Genomic DNA, 19429 nt, shown 5'->3' with positions numbered 1-19429 from the left:
ATGCTGGCAGGAGACAGGCTGTGGCTGCTTTCTAAAGAACACTTTATGGCTTTACCTAGAACATATTTAGATGATTTAAGTTGAGTCCAGTTTGTTAATTTATTTAGGAGGATATTTGTAAACCGTGTGTGTATGTAATCACATGCTTCCAAATCTTTCATTTCATTGCCATGCACATTATTGTTTTGTTATGGTCAACAGTCCTCATTTCATCAGTGTTTAAAGTAGGCCTGTACTGAGAGAAATATGGTGGTTGCCATTGCTGACCACCTTTCAAAACAATTCTGGTTGCGATGCTTGTCCTCCTGTTTGAATAATTGGTAATCTGGAGTAAGTATGCAAATCAAAAGTTTTGACTTCACTTAAGGTCACAAAGTTGAGAAGACCAAGAACATTGTCACTATATCTGACTGGGTCAGGAGTTTGGTGGTCCATTAAAATCCTGGGCTGCTGTGCTCTGTTTAGCTGCAGTTTGACTCCCTAGTGTGCTGTTAGCAAAGAGTACTTTAACCCATACTAAAAACATCTTTACTTACAGGGTATTTTATTGTATATGAAGCCTAACTGCATTACATTCAAGGCCAGTTCACACCAGCTGCAGTGCGTTCCAGCACGTTTCACTACTGGAGGGCATCCTGGCTAGCTCTCTGCGTTCTGGGGCGGGCACATCAATGCCTGTATTCCGGTCTAGTGCAAAAAATGCTGCATGCACTTTGCTGGTGTAAACCGCTTCAGTTGGGCTTTAATGAGCTAAAGAGGTCTAAAACTTGCATTTTTACTTTCTTATTATTATATTCTTATTGGGCCATGATAATAGTGCTACACACTGTACCTTTTTTGTGGTTTAAGATGTCAGCCTCTTATTTCTATTACCATAGGTTTGCCTTATAGGATAGTGAAAACGAATCAGAAGCGCCAAAGGTTGACCAACAAATAATAGGTATAAGCAAGCGAGGATTACTAGGGGTGCTGCCCCCACTTCAGCCTGGGAAGCTGCAGCACTATGGGAGAAAACAAAAGAGAAGGGTGCCCACCCTAGTGCAGATAATTTTTAATGATATGCATTGAAGTACAGAGTAAAATCATACTCACAAATACTCACATACTCGATAAAGGAGTCCTGTGCTGGTACACAGACGTCTGGGCAGCCGTTTTTAGATGCCATCCTGGCTTGCCTACTATGCTTTTATTTCATTTCACCTTTTGTGAGTATGATTTTACTCTGTACTTAAATGCATATCATTAAAAACTCTCTACACTAGGGTGGGCGCCCTTCTCTTTTGTTTTCTTGCCTTATAGGATAATCTTTGCTCTGGCCATTAGACAATGCTACCAGCAGCAGACATGACAGCTTAGGACTGGATCGGCTGCACAGTGCTTAGTAGATATGTGCACTGCCAAAAAATTTGTTTAGTTTAGTTTTAAATTCGGATTTGTGTTATTTCGTTTTTCGGGATTCGGGTGTGAAAGTCAATTCGGAGACGAAATTCGGTAGCGGTAGTTCGAACGTTCGTTTCTTGTTCGTTTGCAGCAAAGTGACATTTGAGGGGGAAAAAATATTTTTCTCCTTCTCTAATGTCACTTTGCTCCAACGAACGAAACGAATAAGAAACGAATAAGAACAGAAAACGAAACAAACGTTCGAACTACCGCTACCGAATTTCGGAAATGGAAATTTGGATTCGTTTGCATTCGTTATGTCTGTAATTCGTAATTCGGATACATCCGAATTTCGATTCGGAACGAAACGAATCGCACATGTCTAGTGCTTAGCTCTTGGTGACTGGGTTGTGGCCCTCTCCCTCGTGGGTATGTGACATATGTCATTTCATAGTGAAGAATGTACAGCACATCAGAGCCCCGGCTCTTTTATGGCTCAGGTGTATATTTGGGAGAGTATCTGGTGCCGGCTGCAGATGCTAAAGCTGGCATTTCTGCAGTGGTGCAAGTCAAGAAAAAAAAAAGTCTTACCTGTTTCTAATGTGCCTCTTTTAGCTGTAGTGGTGCCACTTTTCTGATATATTTTTTTTTATTAACCTCTGCCAATAAAGGCTGATAGACACCATTGTACCTCTGTGTTCTGCATTTGCCTACTGTACAGGCCAATCATGTGTGCATCTGCTGCAATCTCTCCTTTCAGGTTGAATAATTTGAAATAAGAAGTGGAATGATTTTAGAAGACCCTTATGTCGCTCTTTTAGAGGTGAAGAATTTGTTGTTGCCTGTAGTGCTGGCTTATCATGGTTTATGCCTCTCCCCAAATGACATTGTAACCTTTTTCTATTCACACTAGAACGTGCTGTATAGCCTTCTACACTGAAAAAGGATTAAACTACATGGCAACTTTTGTTTGTGACTGTATTGTGTTACACGCATAGAAAAAGCTCATCACTAAAATCTGTTTTACAAAAGGCAATTATTTCAAGAAATGAAGAAAATATCACAGTATGATTTATGACAGTGATCATGTTTTTGTAAGCCATCACATAGCCAGCAACTGTAGGTGAGCGATTCCTTACTTGGAAAAGGAGTGATAGCTCACCTAAAGGTAAGGTGTGCATGACACAATGTTAATTAAGAATATTTGTGGTTTTAGATCTCTGTAAAGTGTTAAGGTGGCCATACACTTTACAACCCTCACAAGACTTTTGTCTTGCGAGGTTTGTAAAGTAATAAAAAAAAGTACAATCTGCCCATCTTGGACAGGCAGATCGCACTTGCGATCATCGCAAGCCCGCCCCCCCCCCCCCCCCCACAGGGGCGGGCTTCCGATGACTGCAATGAGGGGCGGGCTTGCGATGACTGCAAACGGCAGTGTGCGAATAAGCAGGCCACTAACACGGATTTCCAGCCTGCTTGTTCGACGGAAGACGTGCAACCATACAGTAGAAACAGTCGCACGCCTTCCATACACTTTGCGATTCTCGTACCAGAATCTTACAGTGTATGGGCAACTTTACATTTCTGTGATAGGATTTTTATACTCCTCATATAATCCTTTTGTTGGAGTCCATTAAAGTCACAGGAAGTCTTAGGTCCTGTAGGCATGAGTATGTGTCCCGCAGTGCAAGAAAAATATTTTCAGTGAGTACAAAAATCCATTTATTTTGTTTCCTGTGTCCATTGAAGGAAGAAGTCTTTCCCATTCTGCACATACACAAACAGTCCACCTAAGGCATATGCAACACACAAACAATTGCTAAACATGAATAGAAAAACTGGGGATTGCCTACAGCTCAAAGGCGGCAGGTAGGTGGCATCAGGTAAGGTCGCAACCTCCACCTAGTAGAAAAAAAACAAACCCATAAGAATAAAAAGACAAGGTAGCCTAGCAATGGGAAAATAATGCCAAGAGATAAAGAAAGGCTCACAGAGCCTGTGAAGAATGTATTGACAGTGAAAAAGAAAAAGCCAATCCTTAAAAGCATAAGCTTGGACCCTCCTCTACCTCAAGCATCCAGAATGGTCGAATGAGGAACTAAATGACCAAAAAGGAGTCAGAGATGGAGACTCACAGCCTGAACCATGGCTAAACAGGGAAGAGAAGCTCCTCTCAGATTCAGAGATGCTCCTTACTCCCCAAATCCAACTGTAAGCCCTCGTTCACACCTGAACGTTTTGTAGCGCGTTCTACGCTCGACAAACGCTCAAAAATATAAATCCCATTGTATTCAATGGTCTCGTTCCCACCTTGGCGTATTTCCACCCGTCCCTAACGCGCTACAAAACGGCCCACGCCTGAAAAGGTACAGGTACTACTTTGGGCCGTTTTGTTGCGCGTTTCCATTGGGATACAGCCAAGAAGCCTTCGGAAACGCGCGACGGTCGCGCAACTTTTTTTCCGCGAATCGCATATGCAATACGACTAGGTGTGAACAAGACATTAGAGCCTACATTGCAATGGTTAGGAGCCTTTCCAAGGTGGCAAAGTACATTGGCCTGGGTCAGAACCATGAAGAGCACACACAGGAAAGCCTTCCATATGGACTCTGCGAAGCAGATGAGGAAAGGCCTACATCTGGTCATAAATCCCATGGAGTCACCAGGGCATTCATTGCTGCTGCTAGAGGATTCCTGCACTTGGAAACAAGCTTGTTCAGCATGCAGCTATAAGTGGGTCCACATCCAGCGCTCTCCACCTGCAATGCAGGTTCTCTAATACATGCAGGTGTGTGGATCGCTCCCACATATCCATATAAAACGAATTAGGGGAAGCCGAGCAGCCAAATATTCACACCTAAGAGGATTGCAGTGATCAGGACTAGAACATTATTTTTCCCAGGTTAAGCTGGCCATACACTTTACAACCATCGCAAGACTTTCATCTTGTGATGGTTGTAAGGTAATTAAAACCTCGTACGATCTGCCCATCTTGGACAGGCAGATCATACTTGCGATCATCGCAAGCCCGCTGAGGGGAGGGCTTCTGATGACTGCAATGCTGAGCGGGCACCGGCCCGTGCGGCATTTGTCTTATGAGCACGCCACAAACCCGCCAAAAATCTTACGATTTTCAAACATGCTCGTAAGACAAAAGACGTGCGACCGTACAGGAAAAACAGTCACACGCCTTCCATACACCTGCCGATTATCCTGCGATAATCGGCAGGTGTATGGGCACATTTAGAGTCCAAACTACCTCTGTTGTTGCAGCAAGAACTCCTGTTCATTCTTGATGGTTGAGGCACACTAGTGCAGTGGTGTTGTCTAACTGGATCCAGATTAGGGGACCTGCCAAGGGGAGGATCCACTAATGTAAATCTAAACCACAGCTCCTGAAACTCCAGTAGTTGTGAATTCGCTGATAATCAGGGCCTCTGCACTGGGCCAATTGAATCAGTGAGACAAATGGACAAAGAGCTGTTGTCCTACAGTACCTGGATTACACTAAAGTATCTCACAATTGGGATGCCTTGAGAATTCACTGTGGCCTGGAGAACACTGGTGCAGGAGTGAGAATAACATGCAAGAGCACTGGAAGGCTGTAGGTACACTTTCTAACTGACCAGAGAAGTTGGTTTCTTTGGGGAAGGGAAGATCTGGTGGATACCATTTGAAATGTTTGGACTTACAGACCCCAAAAGAGGTAGATGCCCTCTTTGGGAAAGAGAAGAGTGGACTAGTTGGAGTACAGCTCCTCAAACTGATCTGACGCAGGAGCTAGGGCAAGGACATCCTCAGTCTAGGAGACCAAAGACAGACCTGAAGATGAAGTTTGTTTGTATCCCCAGAATACCACCATCTGTGCCTGGAACGCATACTATCCAAGAGTTCAAAAAGATGACCAAAGACTCCCCTCACTATGAAACATGGGGGTTCACCTTCATGCTGTTCAAGACTTTTCTGAGAGTTCAGCAGGCTTTGTACCCGGTAGTTTTAGGGAGGCCAGACCTTACATTAGGCTTCTGACACTGAGGCAGCTGGGTGCTCTTGCCTCCAGTGGCATCCTTGATAATATCTAGGGTCGGCCCGAAGAGACATTGTCCCTTGAAGACCAGGGGCTCATTGGACACAAGGTCTACAGCTCACCACTTAGAGTACTTTGCGCATAGTTATTGAGAAGGCAATGCTCCCAGTAGGTCATCGCAGCTGAAGCATAAGGCCCCATTCACACCGGGGTGTTTTGCCACACTGAAACGCATGCAAATTAAAATCCCATGTATTCCTATGGGGGCCCTTCACGCAAACGTGCGTAAGAATACACCTGTGTGAAATAGTCCGAGCTTCTTTTGTGGCACTTATTAGTTCGTTCAGCTCCATAGACTTCAATGGAAACACAAAGATCAGCGTTTTTAGCATGTTTTTTCAGCTGAGACCGCATTTCATTGGACAACTGAAAGCACACCTTAAAAATCTATTACATATGAACAGACAACACCTCTGAAACAAAAACATGCACGTAAAGCTCGCTGAACCACTGTCCCCCTGGTGTGAAAAGGGTCTAAAGCTTCAGCCATCTGGTTGGCACACCCCATTAGTGAAGGAGCCACTGCTGCACTGGAGGGATCTCTTAAGGAATTCTGAGCATTCTTTGACAAAATTAAAAGTCATGACCCGCAAAGGGCATGGCCCAGGAGTGAGAACTGAGTTAGAGAGGGTTTGTATCCACTTATCAGTAGGATCCTTGAATGCTCTCCGCTTCCCCAGTGGTTTTACTGTGAAGGTGAGCCACTGACAATCAACGTGGGGGTAGATTACCATTTGACATAATTCCAAACATAGACAAGTCTGGTAAACCTTGGAAGGAGGCAAGGGCATGTCAGGATCTGTTACAATCCTTATAGACACAGCTGATCCTCCAGTTGCAGTGTGGTGAACCCCTTAAGAGCCAAAACTGACTCTTAATTGTGAAGTAAAGGTAGAAGACTGACTCTTCAAAGATAATCCTATCGGGGAGAGAATCAGGTAGTCACTGAAACTGATGGCCCATCAGTTTTTTTCCTCCATCCATCTAGTTTTGTTAGCCAGCCTATACAGCATCACAATAATGTTAGTCATCCTTAAAAGAGAATCATGGGGTAAGTGGTTTTCCCCATAGCTCTCTTAAGGGTCACAGGAGGACATATACTAACCTCCTCCCATGACTCAAAGTTCAGTATATCATGAGCTACAGCTCGCGGTATACTGAGAGTGCTGCAGCCGGGACAGATCCCAACAATGCTGTTGAGATCCACCCAGCTGCGTGATAGCTGGCTCTGCCTATCTAGAGGCCGAGCCAGCTGTACGGGCCCCCTCCCCCATCCGTTCCTCCACTCAGTGCTGGAGGTTTGGAGCAGGGAGGGGGGGTATCCTGTGGGACTGGTGACCGACAGTCACAGCTCTCTGCCAGGAGATGATCGGAAAGTGAGCGAGCGACAGTATGCGTTCGATCACTTCCTGATCTATTGAGCCGACGTGTCACAGTTTCATTATCACACGTCAGCTCGAACTATAAGGATGAGTGATTTTTCACTCGCCTCATAGTTCTCCTTTAAGTAGATCAAACAGCATCAATTAGTTTGCATATCGGTCTAACGTCACTGATTCAATTATGTATTCTGCATTTTCAGGTTACAATAAGTCAACTGCAAAACTATGCTGAAAATCTGGACAAAGCATTGTGTATTAAAAAGTACCTTTGCAGCAGAGCATTCCTGAAATGTGACAGAGCCAAGGCACGCTCTTCTTGCCTCCCAGAGCATTAGAGTCCGAGGCAAATACCACCCACTCCGGCTTTGGATTACACTGAAGTCATCATGGAATCCGGTGTAGGCAAAGTGCAGCTGCAGAAATTCTACTGTAAAGTACAATGTTTACAGCTGCCCTGTCTTGCTCAGTCTGAGATAAGGTCACCAGATGTTGTAACTGACTGAAAACATGCACACAAGCCGACTTACCTGTGAACACTTTACAGCAACACTGCAGAGCCCCACCACAGCATTTTCTTTTAGCTTGGGAAGGGTTTTAGGATTTTGTCCCCACTGGCACAATTTTATCTTGCTTCCTGTCCTGGTCATTGGTTCTTCTCTGAAGACAGCAATGACAACCTTCCAAAGTTCCCTCGCTGTCTTGAATTGTACATAATGCTGGAAACACGCACACGCTTATTTTTGCCTGGTGCATTTTTCCTCTGGGCTCAATGAAAAAGCATGTGTCGCAATGCGCACTGAAAACAAGCTTTTACTTACTTCGCAAGCACTGTTCCAAATTATGTTTCACTGAACCATACCACTGGATTGGATCATTTTGACTTGGCAATGCCTCAAAATTATGTTCTTCCCTCCTGCTCTTAGCTGACATATAGGAGATTCCTAACCCCTATTGTAAATCTCCTCATACACAGTTGCAGTGCTTGGGAAAGGTGGCGCTCACTGGCAGCATGGTGCCCTCACTGCCCATCATTCCTCAGTCATCATGTTCCATAGACACAGATAGGTTATTTTCTTTTTTATTTACAAGTGTATATGATGTACAGTCTTACATGGGTTACTTGTACAAAATGAAGCAGGGTCAGTATTAGCTATGTAGATGTAACCAAGTGGAACTTAAAAGGGAAAAAAAAGCAAGCACAGAATTCAGATATTATGTTTCTACAGAGATCAGTCAGTTACATTTATAGTGAAGCCATTTAGCTTTTTTTTTTTAGATTAGTCCAATGATTGGCTGAAATAAAATGTGTCCCATTATAAAAGGTGAAAGCTTCAGCACAGTACATTAAAAAGATAGAATTCTTTCTGGCCATCAACATACTATAGCAAACTCGAGCAGGACCATCTTTCTGACCATCAGATTGATTTCAGTCTGATGAATACACCACCTTTGTGGTGTTACAACTTTTCCACTTTCTTAAGGAGGAAGAAATGTTGAACATCAGGTAAGTTTTTCTGAAAAGGGTGGGTGGAGCTAAGAACCTCTCAGGTATTTATTGTAGTATGTGTCACCATTGGGAAGTTCCACACTCACTTCATATCCCCGAGACAAGACTAGAATCAAGAGGAATTCTCTACAGTAAGAGGGCAGACCAACTTGTGACAGGAGGAAGTATCCCCAATATAACATTTCCCCACAGCTCCTGTTCTAGTGACAACACTAAAATGATTGGACTTCACCTCTCTCTACCAGCAACAACCATGATTGGGATTGGAAGCGAGGGAATATTGCGGTCTAAGACCGCAATAGAATTGGAGAGGTTTACCCTTTCCCATGCTATCTATGACTAGAAGGGGAATTCCACTTCAACTCTGAACAACTTTCATTTTCTATCAATCTAACCTGCAAAAAACACCCTGTAAAACGAATCAAAATAAAACCTAAAAAATAATAATCATTTTCTCTGCCAATCACCAGCACTGCTGACTTGATGTCCTTGTATCTTGGGATGAATACAATCTGTCTATCCATTGCTCTTCAGATAGACTGCGGATGATTTTCTCACAACCTACAACAGTGAACAATTGTGGACCACAGAAGGAAGTAAAGGAAAAGGTTTTGCAAGTAACCCACGTATGGTACATTTGATTTCAACACAAATGCTTTCAGGTGTCCAAAAGGTGGGGGGCAAGCATCAGCTGGGGGCCAAGGAAGGTGGCGACAGCACAACAGCCATTTGCAGTCGATGTAAATGTAAAGGTTCTAGCAAGAGGAAGATCACCCAAACACTTCATATATATATTTTCCTCATGGTCAGAGTGTTCATATACAAGGGCAAGGGTCAACAGTCACGCCAGCTTTGTTCCACTATTGCAGAAACTCTTTTCTCATATTCTCGCTTGTTTTCCTGGTACAGCTGTGCTGCCTGGCTATTTGCCGGACTGTTTGGATTTGGTTCATCCAGCAGGGACTGGAAGTAGAAGAGAAAGAGTTGAAGCTGCATACACTAAAAAGCACATGGCAGGGTCATCAACACAACTAAGCCTGACTCGTCCTACCTGTATAGAGGTTAAAATTGAAGACACGTCATAAGTTGGACTCCAACGATTCTGAAGAATGTCCAAACATATACTGCCATCAGCGTACACTAAAACACAGGAAAAGAAAGGGTTAGTGACAAAATATTACACTGTGGCTTTCATTCACACAGCAACGGCCTTCAGAAGGGTTTTGCTTTATGGGCACTAAGGATGCACCAATACTAGTATTGGTGCTGAGTATTTGGGCAAGTACTTGCCCAAATGCTCCGATGCCTAGCCCGATACTTCCGGAATAAGGAAGCAGGGCAGCGTCTCATTGCACACTGCCCGGCTTCATGGTTGGCCGGCTGCATGCTCTCTCGTCACAATTGACGAGAGATCATGGAGACATGGAGTACCGGAAAAAAAATAGCAGTACTAGATAACAAAATACTGGTATTGGTGCATCCCTAATGGGCTGAATTTTACTTACAGAAACACATGGCAACAGATTTCTAAAGATTTGAAACGCACCGCATAGAAAAAGGGTGCATATAACACACATCAAATGCAGGGGGGATTCTGCAACTATTCTGACAACTAATTACAAATGGAGAATGAATATTTTTCCTTCCTTCGCTTAGTTTTAAACTATACATAATACCAATTGTGAAATGAAGAACATGTATATACAGTATAGTTCTATAAAATCATTTATAAAATGGAGCCTACTCTACATAAAAATGAAACTAAACAGATTCTGGTAACGCATGTTGTATTCTTAGAGGAACTTCCGCATTCAGACACGTCGTAATAAAGTTTTTGCGCAGTGCGAGATATACAGCAACATAATCATTAGAAATAAGGGGATAGTGTGACACGGGCCCAGACCAACTGCGTTTTCTTCCATCAGACTTACACAGATCAGTTTTGGGCGTTTATGGGAGAGTACCGCAAGCAAGATAATGTACAATATCAAGATGTCAGAAACACAATCTGTGTCTCATCCTCAAACCATCTGATCTTGAGAGCTGGAATATTTAAAAGAACTATGGGGTGTTTTCCCCACAGTTCTCTTTAGGCTCACGGGAGAAAATATACTAACCTCCTCCCATGACCCAAAGCTCAGTATAGCGAACCACTGCCCGCGATATACTGAGAGCACCACAGTCGGGACAGATCCCGACAATATTGTTGAGATCCACTCAGCTGCGTGTGCGACAGCTGGCTCTGCCTATCTAAAGGCAGAGCCAGTTGAGCCCAGCCACTCCCGTTAGTGCTGGAGGATCAGAGAGAGAGAGGGATATACCTGAGGGGAGCGGTGACTGACAGTCACCTCTCTCTGCATGGAGATGATCGGAAAGTGAGCGAGCGACGGTATGTGTTTGCTCACTTCCCGATCTATAGAACCGACGTGCGACAGTTTCTTTGTCACAGGTCGGCTTGAACTATGAGGATGAGTGCAAATCACTCGCCTCATACTTCTCCTTGAAAGCTATAGTCACGCAACAACTGCACAGTTGAATAATACACCTATACTTACCATTAGGGTGAAACATTTTAGATACAAATCGAACTGTAGGTGGTTTATTTGGATATTCTTCTGTGAATTCTATTGTTAGTTTAAATGTTCCTAAGAAAGAAAAGGAAAGAAACATGAAATACGTCATAAAAGTAGCTGCCATACAGTCATTTCAGAGCCAACGCCAAGCTATAAGCAGGTAAACCAGCACAAGCTTATATGTGAAGATAATGACTCCATTTAACAAAACTGAGCAAAGAGCAAAGTATCAAATGCAAGCACTTTGTTCTGTGTGTCTCTTATGTAATCACGCATCAAATGTACATACATGGTAAACCAGCGACCCAGTCACACTGCTCTCCACAAGGACAATCTGGAAAACGTTTATTGCCTTTGGTTTTCAGCACAAAACTAATTAAAAGGTGCAGACGACTCCTGAAGGATGATTCAGGGTTGAACAAATAATACAGACTACTTTAGGAGCCAAGAATCACTTTGCCAGGGGTAAATCACTGAACGCAGGACTAATGATAGTTGAACAAACCTTTTGTCCAGCGTCTGTAAACGTTATAACTATACTTAGAAAATTTTCATAAACAAATAGAAAACATGGATTTCCCAGAAGAAGATTTCCAACTTCTTTCTCAACTTGGAGAGATTTTCTCTCACCTCCTGTTGTGTCTTTATGAATTTAACACCCCCTACTGTATCCAAAAATCAAACATTCAAGCTTCAGATACATTTGAACTAATTCACATTTCTTGAACAAACAATACAGCGCACACTCTGGCTACACGTGTCAGATTGCGTCTTAGTAGTGGGTATGGGTACTGCGTTTTATACTCGGCACACAGCCCACGGCACATTTATCTGCTAATGCCAAGTTTAAAGATTTCCAACATGGCTGAGGCAGCATGACCTGTAACAGGACATTACTGAGAAAGGAGAATCTTTCAAGACGACCAGCACAGACTCTAAAAACTGAAGATCGGCTTAGAGTAGAGCTCCATTCTAAGCGTACAAAGTACATCAGAGAAATACTAACAAGTGTGTCCATTCAGTTTATTTTTGGCTGAATAATTTTGTTGAGTGATACATTGGAACAGATCCTAGATCACCGGGAGAGGAGTTAGAGTGGGAGCTGATCATGGTCTTTGAGAAAAGAAACTGGAGGCTCACTGGCAGCCTAATACGGACCCATACTGATGGGGTTTGTGGTGTAAGTAGCTCTGGTTGTGAACCAGGGTGAATAAGGATTCACAGTGATGGGTGTTCTAGTCACATACTTTATTCTCCATTCAAACATATGCAGCTGCGTTCAGAAAGAAAAACGCAGTGATTGACAAGAAAAGGCTGCATTGGACCTGCTTTGCCTGGAATTTAAATGCACCTTCATAGGACATACCGAGTCCAAATAAAAACACAGCTAAATGCAAAGCAGATGACATGTAGTCTCTGTGTTGCCACGTGTACTGCTGACTTGCTTTTGACATGTGTCCCCATCGCATGTCAAATGCAGGAAAACAATCCTGAAGGATGGCGAGTGAAAGCTGATCATGGCAGGACATGGAGGTGAAACGAACAGCTGACCGTGGGAAAAAGAAAAGGTCTCAGAGCATGAACTAATCAAGTACCAGAGAACCGAATCGGAGACAAGTGTTTGTCTCTGTGAAGGTCTGCATTAAAGTCAATCATCTGTGGCTTTGCTCTGCATGGACATGGCACACAGTCACAATAAGGGGCCCCCACAATAATAAATCAATGTGCATTTACTGAGAAGACGCTTTCTCTTTATTATTATAACATCAGAGAGCTTATTAGCACAAAACACACTTTAGATTCTGCTTAGATCTGACAAATGTAGGATAAAAAGACATTGTTCTTAGGGACCTCTATTCTTAAATAGCACTTTACAAGGTACGATTTATTATCCACGACAGCTTTAAACTGAAGGAAGAAAGTAAGCCATGGTTAGAAGTCAATACGCAGACCTCCCAAGTGAGTAATACAATCGAAGGTTACTATGGCAATACAAAAGGAAAAATTAGCTCACTGGAAAGAACACAAACTAATCAGGAAAGTGGAAACATATCGATTGCAATTTTCAATGCTTATCATAAATCAAGTGTTGGCTGAAATAATTATGAAGTGGCAATAAACAGCCATGCTACATCACATGAAGCTCTGAGACCCCAGGATTCAGAAAAATGCTGCCAGTCTCTATAAAACACTCCCAATGACACATATCACTTCGCTTTGTGTGGTCATAGAATTCACACCTAGTGAAACAAAGGGCTTTTATAGAAGGCTGGTACACTGATCATACAATACAGGAGGTCCAGCTTGGGTAAAAGGCCACATATCTAAATGACCTAGACCTTGGCTCTGACCACAGACACCTCCTGAAGCACAATCAGTGGGAGGATCACTAGTAATCCTTGCTGAATGAGCAACTGGAGCCATTCTGGTGATACTTCATTCTCCTTCAAAGAGAATGATCAGAAGACAAAATGTCTCCAACCTCCTAAGGAACACGTCACTCTCCACCACCTCAGAAACTAGGATATATTAGGTCTCGTTCACACCTAGGCGTATTGCATATGCGCGTCTGTCGCGCGACCGTCACGCGTTTATTATTTTACCGCGATTCACGGTAAAAAAGTTGCGCGTTTCCGAAGGCTACTTGGCTGTATCCCAATGGAAACGCGCAACAAAACGGCCCAAAGTAGTACATGTACCTTTTCAGGCGTGGGCCGTTTTGAAGCGCGTTAGGGACGTCCGGAAATACGCCAAGGTGGGAACGAGACCATTGAATACAATGGGATTTATATTTTTGAGCGTTTTGTAGAGCGTTCGTCGAGCGTAGAACGCGCTACAAAACGTTCAGGTGTGAACGAGGGCTAAGGATCAATGTGTAAAACACTGCTTGCTTTTATCAAGTCTTCTATGGCCAGCCTAAGGGAAACAATGATTATGTAACATGGCCACTTGCCTCAACAACCCACATCAACATTGGGTAGGGATGTCCATCTTAAATGGAAGGCACATGTGATGGTCACCCAATCTGAATCAAAATGCCCATGTTGGAGGAGACCACCTAACATCTGCTGGCACTTTCAAAGTACTAAACCCGCAAGGTTAAAAATACATTTGTTTTGTGGGGAAAAAAAAAGGGTATATAAGATTGCAATTTATTTTTCCCCCAAATGTACAGCGTAACTAATTGTACAATGCATAAAAATCAAGTTCTTTACAATTTGATAAGAAAATTGATAAGTTCAAAGTGTAAACGTAGCTGCATGTAACTATTAAAAGCATAAGGTGGCAAGAACATGCTCAAGCAAGCCTCACATCAAAACTGGTCTATACAATGCAACCCTAGTCATTACTCACCGTCTTCAAATGGTGTTCCCTCTGGCCTATGGAGGAAAAAAAAAAAAAGAAAATACAAATTAACACTTACAAAACTTTTCTTTAACAATTGTCTTAAAGTGTATTTCCACTTTTGCAGCCAAATTAAGACACCTACATTTCTATTTGTTGTGTGTTCCTATTCACATTGCACAACTTTAAAAAAAAATAATTGCAGATTACATTAAGTGCTTTAGTCTGACTTCAAAATCCTACCTAGCCCCCCTCTTCACCCCCCCTCCCCTCATAGTGTTAAGGAGCCTTTTAACTATAACTAACCCTGTCTGTACCATGCTGTCACATCTCATTATCAGTTAACTAGATTTAAAACACTGTCCTGGCAAAGGGTTAAAGATCTTTAGGCTTGGATTCTGCATGCTATGTTTAAGAGGACTGCTTGTCCCCACTTTGTACCCTCCACTTTTACTTTGATATTGATCTGATATTGATCAGATTAGCTGTAAGGGTTAGTTCACACCATAAGCAGTGCGTTCCAGTCCGATTCTGTCTGGAACGCACTGCCTTGCATTGTGGCCGGCTCACTTTTTTGCTGTGCCTGCAGTGCAGTCTGGTGCGATCAAAATAGTGCTTAAAGCAATGTTGCCGTGCGAATCCGTGCGGGTGATCGCATTGCGGCCGGAGGGCGTTGCTACGGTGCCATTCACTTCAATGGCCCGTCACGCCCCCTCCAGCCCAGCAAAAATGTGAGCCGGCCACAATGCCAGGCAGTGCGTTCCGGCCAGAATCGGACGGGAGCGCACTGCTTATGGTGTGAACTAACCCTGAAGATGGCGTTCGATATCTGGTAAACAGTGTCATTAGACAAGGAAGTGAGAACCCCAGACCTCAGTAAAATTCTGATAGGGGTTCTAACCCTTCCCCATTGTATCCAAGAAAACAAAATGTTTGGCTGGACATTTGAATGTTTCAGAACACTTTGTGGCATCTTGTAGCATTTACTAGCCAACCACCCAAAATTGGCTTTCAGTTTGCATGATTGCGAGCAATTTCATTTAAACAATGGCTAGTCATATTTCTTAACCACCAGATCTCCCCGTTCTGCTCAACTACTGTGGCCAATAAAAGTCAAGTCACAGTGTCACACTATGCTGAAGAATTTCTCATAAAGTAAAACAAACACATAACTGGTAAATTCAGACATAACGTGAGAAGAGTCAGTCACACGAGCTACCATAGGGCGATCTTACCTCTGGAATCTCCATTCGCCAGACTAGCTTTGGGGGAAGACAGACCTTACAGTTTACACTCTGTATGCAAGTTATGGCCCAAAACACATAGGTTGCAAAGGCAATAATGGGGGGAGGGGGAGGTTGTTGTTGAGCCCACGTGGATGTTTATAAAGAGACATGCAGCAGACGACCACTTTATATTGAAGGGAGGGCTCTGAACACACCCTGTGGTGTCTGCTATCTATACATCACCTTTGTGTTCAGGGGATATTCTAACATGCTGAATGCCAAATGTAGGCAAATAAGGCCTGAAACATGGCAGGATAAGCAAACATGCAAATTCTTTTCAGTTCTGGATCATGAACCAGCACTGGAAACGCACATCTCTACATTTGCATGCATGACAGCCACCATCCTAGCCAATTTAGAATAACCATTTAGCACCGGTATCAGTGAATAAGGACAGGGTCACACCTGGGCGAAATAGTTTTCACACATTTGTCGCACTTTTTTGGGGGGCAATTTTGCTTTGAAAACCACACGATTTTCAATGCATGGAGATGTCTATGGGACCAAAACCTGTGCGACAACTGCCGAAATTAGCTCCTGTACCTTTGCGCGTGACAGGCGATTTCATCCGCGCAATGCAAAAGGTGTGAACAGCCTTCACTGTGAATCTGTGTTTTGCGTGATAAATCACCTTGGTGCGCACCAGCCCTAAGAGATGACATGTCTAGTCTCTCAGAACGATGACAGTGTAAAACAAGATTTTCTTTTTTAGAACAAAAATGGAACTTTCCGAGGTGGTAGCTAAGCTGAGCGGAGCTTACAAAGGCTAAAAACCCTCCGAGTGCAGCAGCAACCTTAAAGCTGTATTTTGGGCGGCTGCTCCATGGCTCAAAAGTCCAGGGGTTTTCCACTTTCATAAATCACCTATGACCGATTATTGTTAAGGACATACTACATGTGATAATGGAAAAGGCCTTCAAAGTTACGTTTACGTATTACCTTTAATTTGTGGTGCTAGGCAGCGTTACTAACAAAAGAAATGAGATGCATCACTTCATGTAGCTTTATGGTTTTGTCTGAGCCCAACACTTTATAGTGTGTCAGGGATCAGAGGTCACTTGTAGTCTGCCCCTGTGAACTGCCTGGCATCATACACCACCTCCACCCCACCCAAACCTGAGTGTATAACTGGGTCAAATACCAGAGCCCCATTACCCACATTCCTCTTAAATGGTACTATACTTTAAAGTGACACTAAACTCAGGAGTCAAATCTTAAAAATGCATCCATGTACCTTCACTATTAACATAAATGTATCTTATTTGTGTATCACTCAGCTGTAGATCCTCAAATCATCTCTGAATTGGTGCTGACACTGTCCTTCCTTCTGGAGGGTGGCTACTTTTGTTCCCCATGGTCCCTGTGTGTGCTTTAAAGTAGTCACCGCTCCAAGCTCGTCCTGTGATGGACTACAATCTTATGTTTAGTTTACTAATTTATATTGAGATTATAGTCTACTATATGGCTACTTTATAAACACACACACAGACCATGGAGAACAAAAATAGCCACCCTCCAGAAGGACAGTGTCAGCACCAATTCAGAGATGATTTGAGGATCTACAACGAGTGATACACAAATAAGATTAATTTTTGTTAGGAGTTAAATTAACCCGCAGATGCAGCAGTGCCGTCCGTCCGTTTTTCTACTACGGGCGGACGGCAAGAGGTTAACTATTGAGTTTAGTGCCACTTTAACTACTATACTGTGCCCACTCAACCTCCCAATCCAACATCAAAATTGCCAATAACATCCTCCACCAGAAGAGAGAACTAAAACCAGCAATCTTGCAACTAACTGGCTTCTCCATTAGGGTTTAGGGGGGAAAAACCGTGCATGTGCAGTACCCCACATAATGCCAGCTTAGGATCGTGGACTAAAGAGCTGTAGCAGTTGAAGGAGGTTGCCTGCTGGTCTGAGGTTGGGATCAATGAGTTGGGTAAGTGTATACATATAGAAGGGCAGCTGACCCCAACTTTATTTACAGTATAGTTTTCCTATACCGCATGGCTCTGTTATGCGTTTGTTATATTTGGCTATGCACTTTCAGGAGTTCAGGTGTGACACCGGGCAATGGATGGGGCAGCAACTCAGACTTATGTGACTCTCAATACTTACCTTTTTGTGAACACCCAAGTCCCTTCTCTCTGCCACTTCTATTTTTTGCATTTACACCGTACACTCTGACGTCCGTCTCCTTACAATGGAGTGGACATCCCATGAGGCCTTGCACTCCCTGTGGATACCAGGCATTAAGTGCACTGTGCATGTCAGCTTGAAGTCCACAATGGATGACAACTAGGGATGCACCAATACCGGTTTTCTGGTATCGAGTACGGATATTTTTTTTCCCCGGTACTCGCCAATACCGAAAGTACCATAAAGAAAGCCAGTCGGCGTGTAATGACTCGCCACCTGGCTTCCCGATTAGCTGGACAACGTGTAAAGACTCGCCACCTGGCTTCCCAATTACCAGAAAAGCTGCTTCTATGCTCCCTCGTCACCAGGTGACAAGGAAGCATGGAGCCGGCTTTCAGGCCAATCAGGATGCCTGTGGGTGGGTAATGACTCGCCATACGGCTCCCTGATTGGTCGGGAAGCTGGCCAATCAGGAAGCTAGGCTGCTAGTCATTACACACTGCCCGGCCTGCTGGCCAATCAGGAAGCTAGGCTGCTAGTCATTACACACTGCCCGGCTCCCTGATTGGTCGGGAAGCTGGCCAATCAGGAAGCTAGGCTGCTAGTCATTACACACTGCCCGGCCTGCTGGCCAATCAGGAAGCCAGGCAGCATGTAATGACGCGCTGCCTGGCTTCCTGATACCCGAAGTTCGGGTATCGGGCTAAGCATTGGAGCATTTGGGCGAGTACTCCCCTAAATACTCGGTCTCGGCACCAATGCTAGTATTGGTACATCCCTAGTGACTACGCTAATCCTTAGGGTTAGGATGATTCTGAGGAAGGGGGCTTGCCCCTGAAACGCGTCAATCTTGGCTGACTGCGGTCGGTGATGTGACCGGATACTACCGTGTTACATAGTCGGGGGGGATACCATGTTGGGTCAACAGACAGTGTGGCCTCTCGTTTGTTGTTAAAGCCTGATGAAAACGTTTGTTTGCGAGTACTTTTATCCCTTGTTTTATTTATTGTAATAAACGATTTTACACACTGAGGTGGCGCTCTGTTCCCTTTTGTTTTCTACGTTCGTGGTGGAAGCCCCAGAGCCTTGGATGAGCAGCCCCTCAAGTCTGTGTAAAAAAACTGTGATAAACTGTTGAAAACTTTGAGTGAGCAACAGCAAGTGGATTGTTCAGCTGGCAGCCATTAGCGCCAAGAGCTAAAGAAAACTTTTTGTCTGGTTAGAGAGTTAGCTGCTCAGGAAGCCCCGTCACCCTAGAAAATGAATTCAAGACATTGGCAGGATGACTAAACAAAAATGGAGAAGAATGACTCCTTGGGAACAAGAGAAGGAACCAAGAACGTAAAATTAGCCCCGTGTATATAAAAGAAAAAACGAACAAAACGCAAAAAAGAAAAAAAATATGAAAATGTGCACATCACACAATAGCTGCATTACACCTTGTGCGGTTTCCACAATATGATTTTAATTGATGACCTCTTAACCTGACATGGCCCAGTGATGGCACTCTTACCCAAATAGGTTGGTGGGTTCCCCATTAACTGTACCGGGCCATCTCTTACCCAGACATAGTCCAGTGATGGCAGGCATATACAAATCCAATGGAGAAGGTCTCATATTTGCACCTGATCTCAGGCATAGCACTCTAAACCAAGGATGTGGGGGGGATTTCCATAAACTACATCTGATGACCTGACCCCAGCATGGCCTAATGAAGGCACTCCTACCCA

General features: G+C 43.7%; 1 protein-coding gene across 2 annotated transcripts in view; it reads right to left on the bottom strand.

Moving 5' to 3' along the window:
* Window positions 1-8912: 8912 nt before the first annotated feature.
* Window positions 8913-19429, bottom strand: part of UBE2A (ubiquitin conjugating enzyme E2 A) — an 11507-nt gene continuing 990 nt past the window's right edge. Inside the window, exons 3-6 of one of the 2 annotated variants that reach the window (XM_018571903.1) lie at window positions 14284-14309; window positions 10912-11001; window positions 9408-9496; window positions 8913-9319 (exon numbers count right to left, since the gene is read on the bottom strand). In XM_018571903.1, coding sequence (XP_018427405.1) covers window positions 9191-9319; window positions 9408-9496; window positions 10912-11001; window positions 14284-14309 — 334 coding nt within the window. In that variant the 3' untranslated portion in view covers window positions 8913-9190. The remainder of the gene's footprint in view (window positions 9320-9407; window positions 9497-10911; window positions 11002-14283; window positions 14310-19429) is intronic. The other variant, XM_018571904.1, reaches the window with a different exon arrangement.

The sequence above is a fragment of the Nanorana parkeri genome, unplaced genomic scaffold (assembly GCF_000935625.1).
Source record: "Nanorana parkeri isolate BGI_ZX_2015 unplaced genomic scaffold, ASM93562v1 scaffold1862, whole genome shotgun sequence".
NCBI lineage: Eukaryota > Metazoa > Chordata > Amphibia > Anura > Dicroglossidae > Nanorana > Nanorana parkeri.
This window is presented reverse-complemented; position numbering and strand designations above follow the sequence as displayed.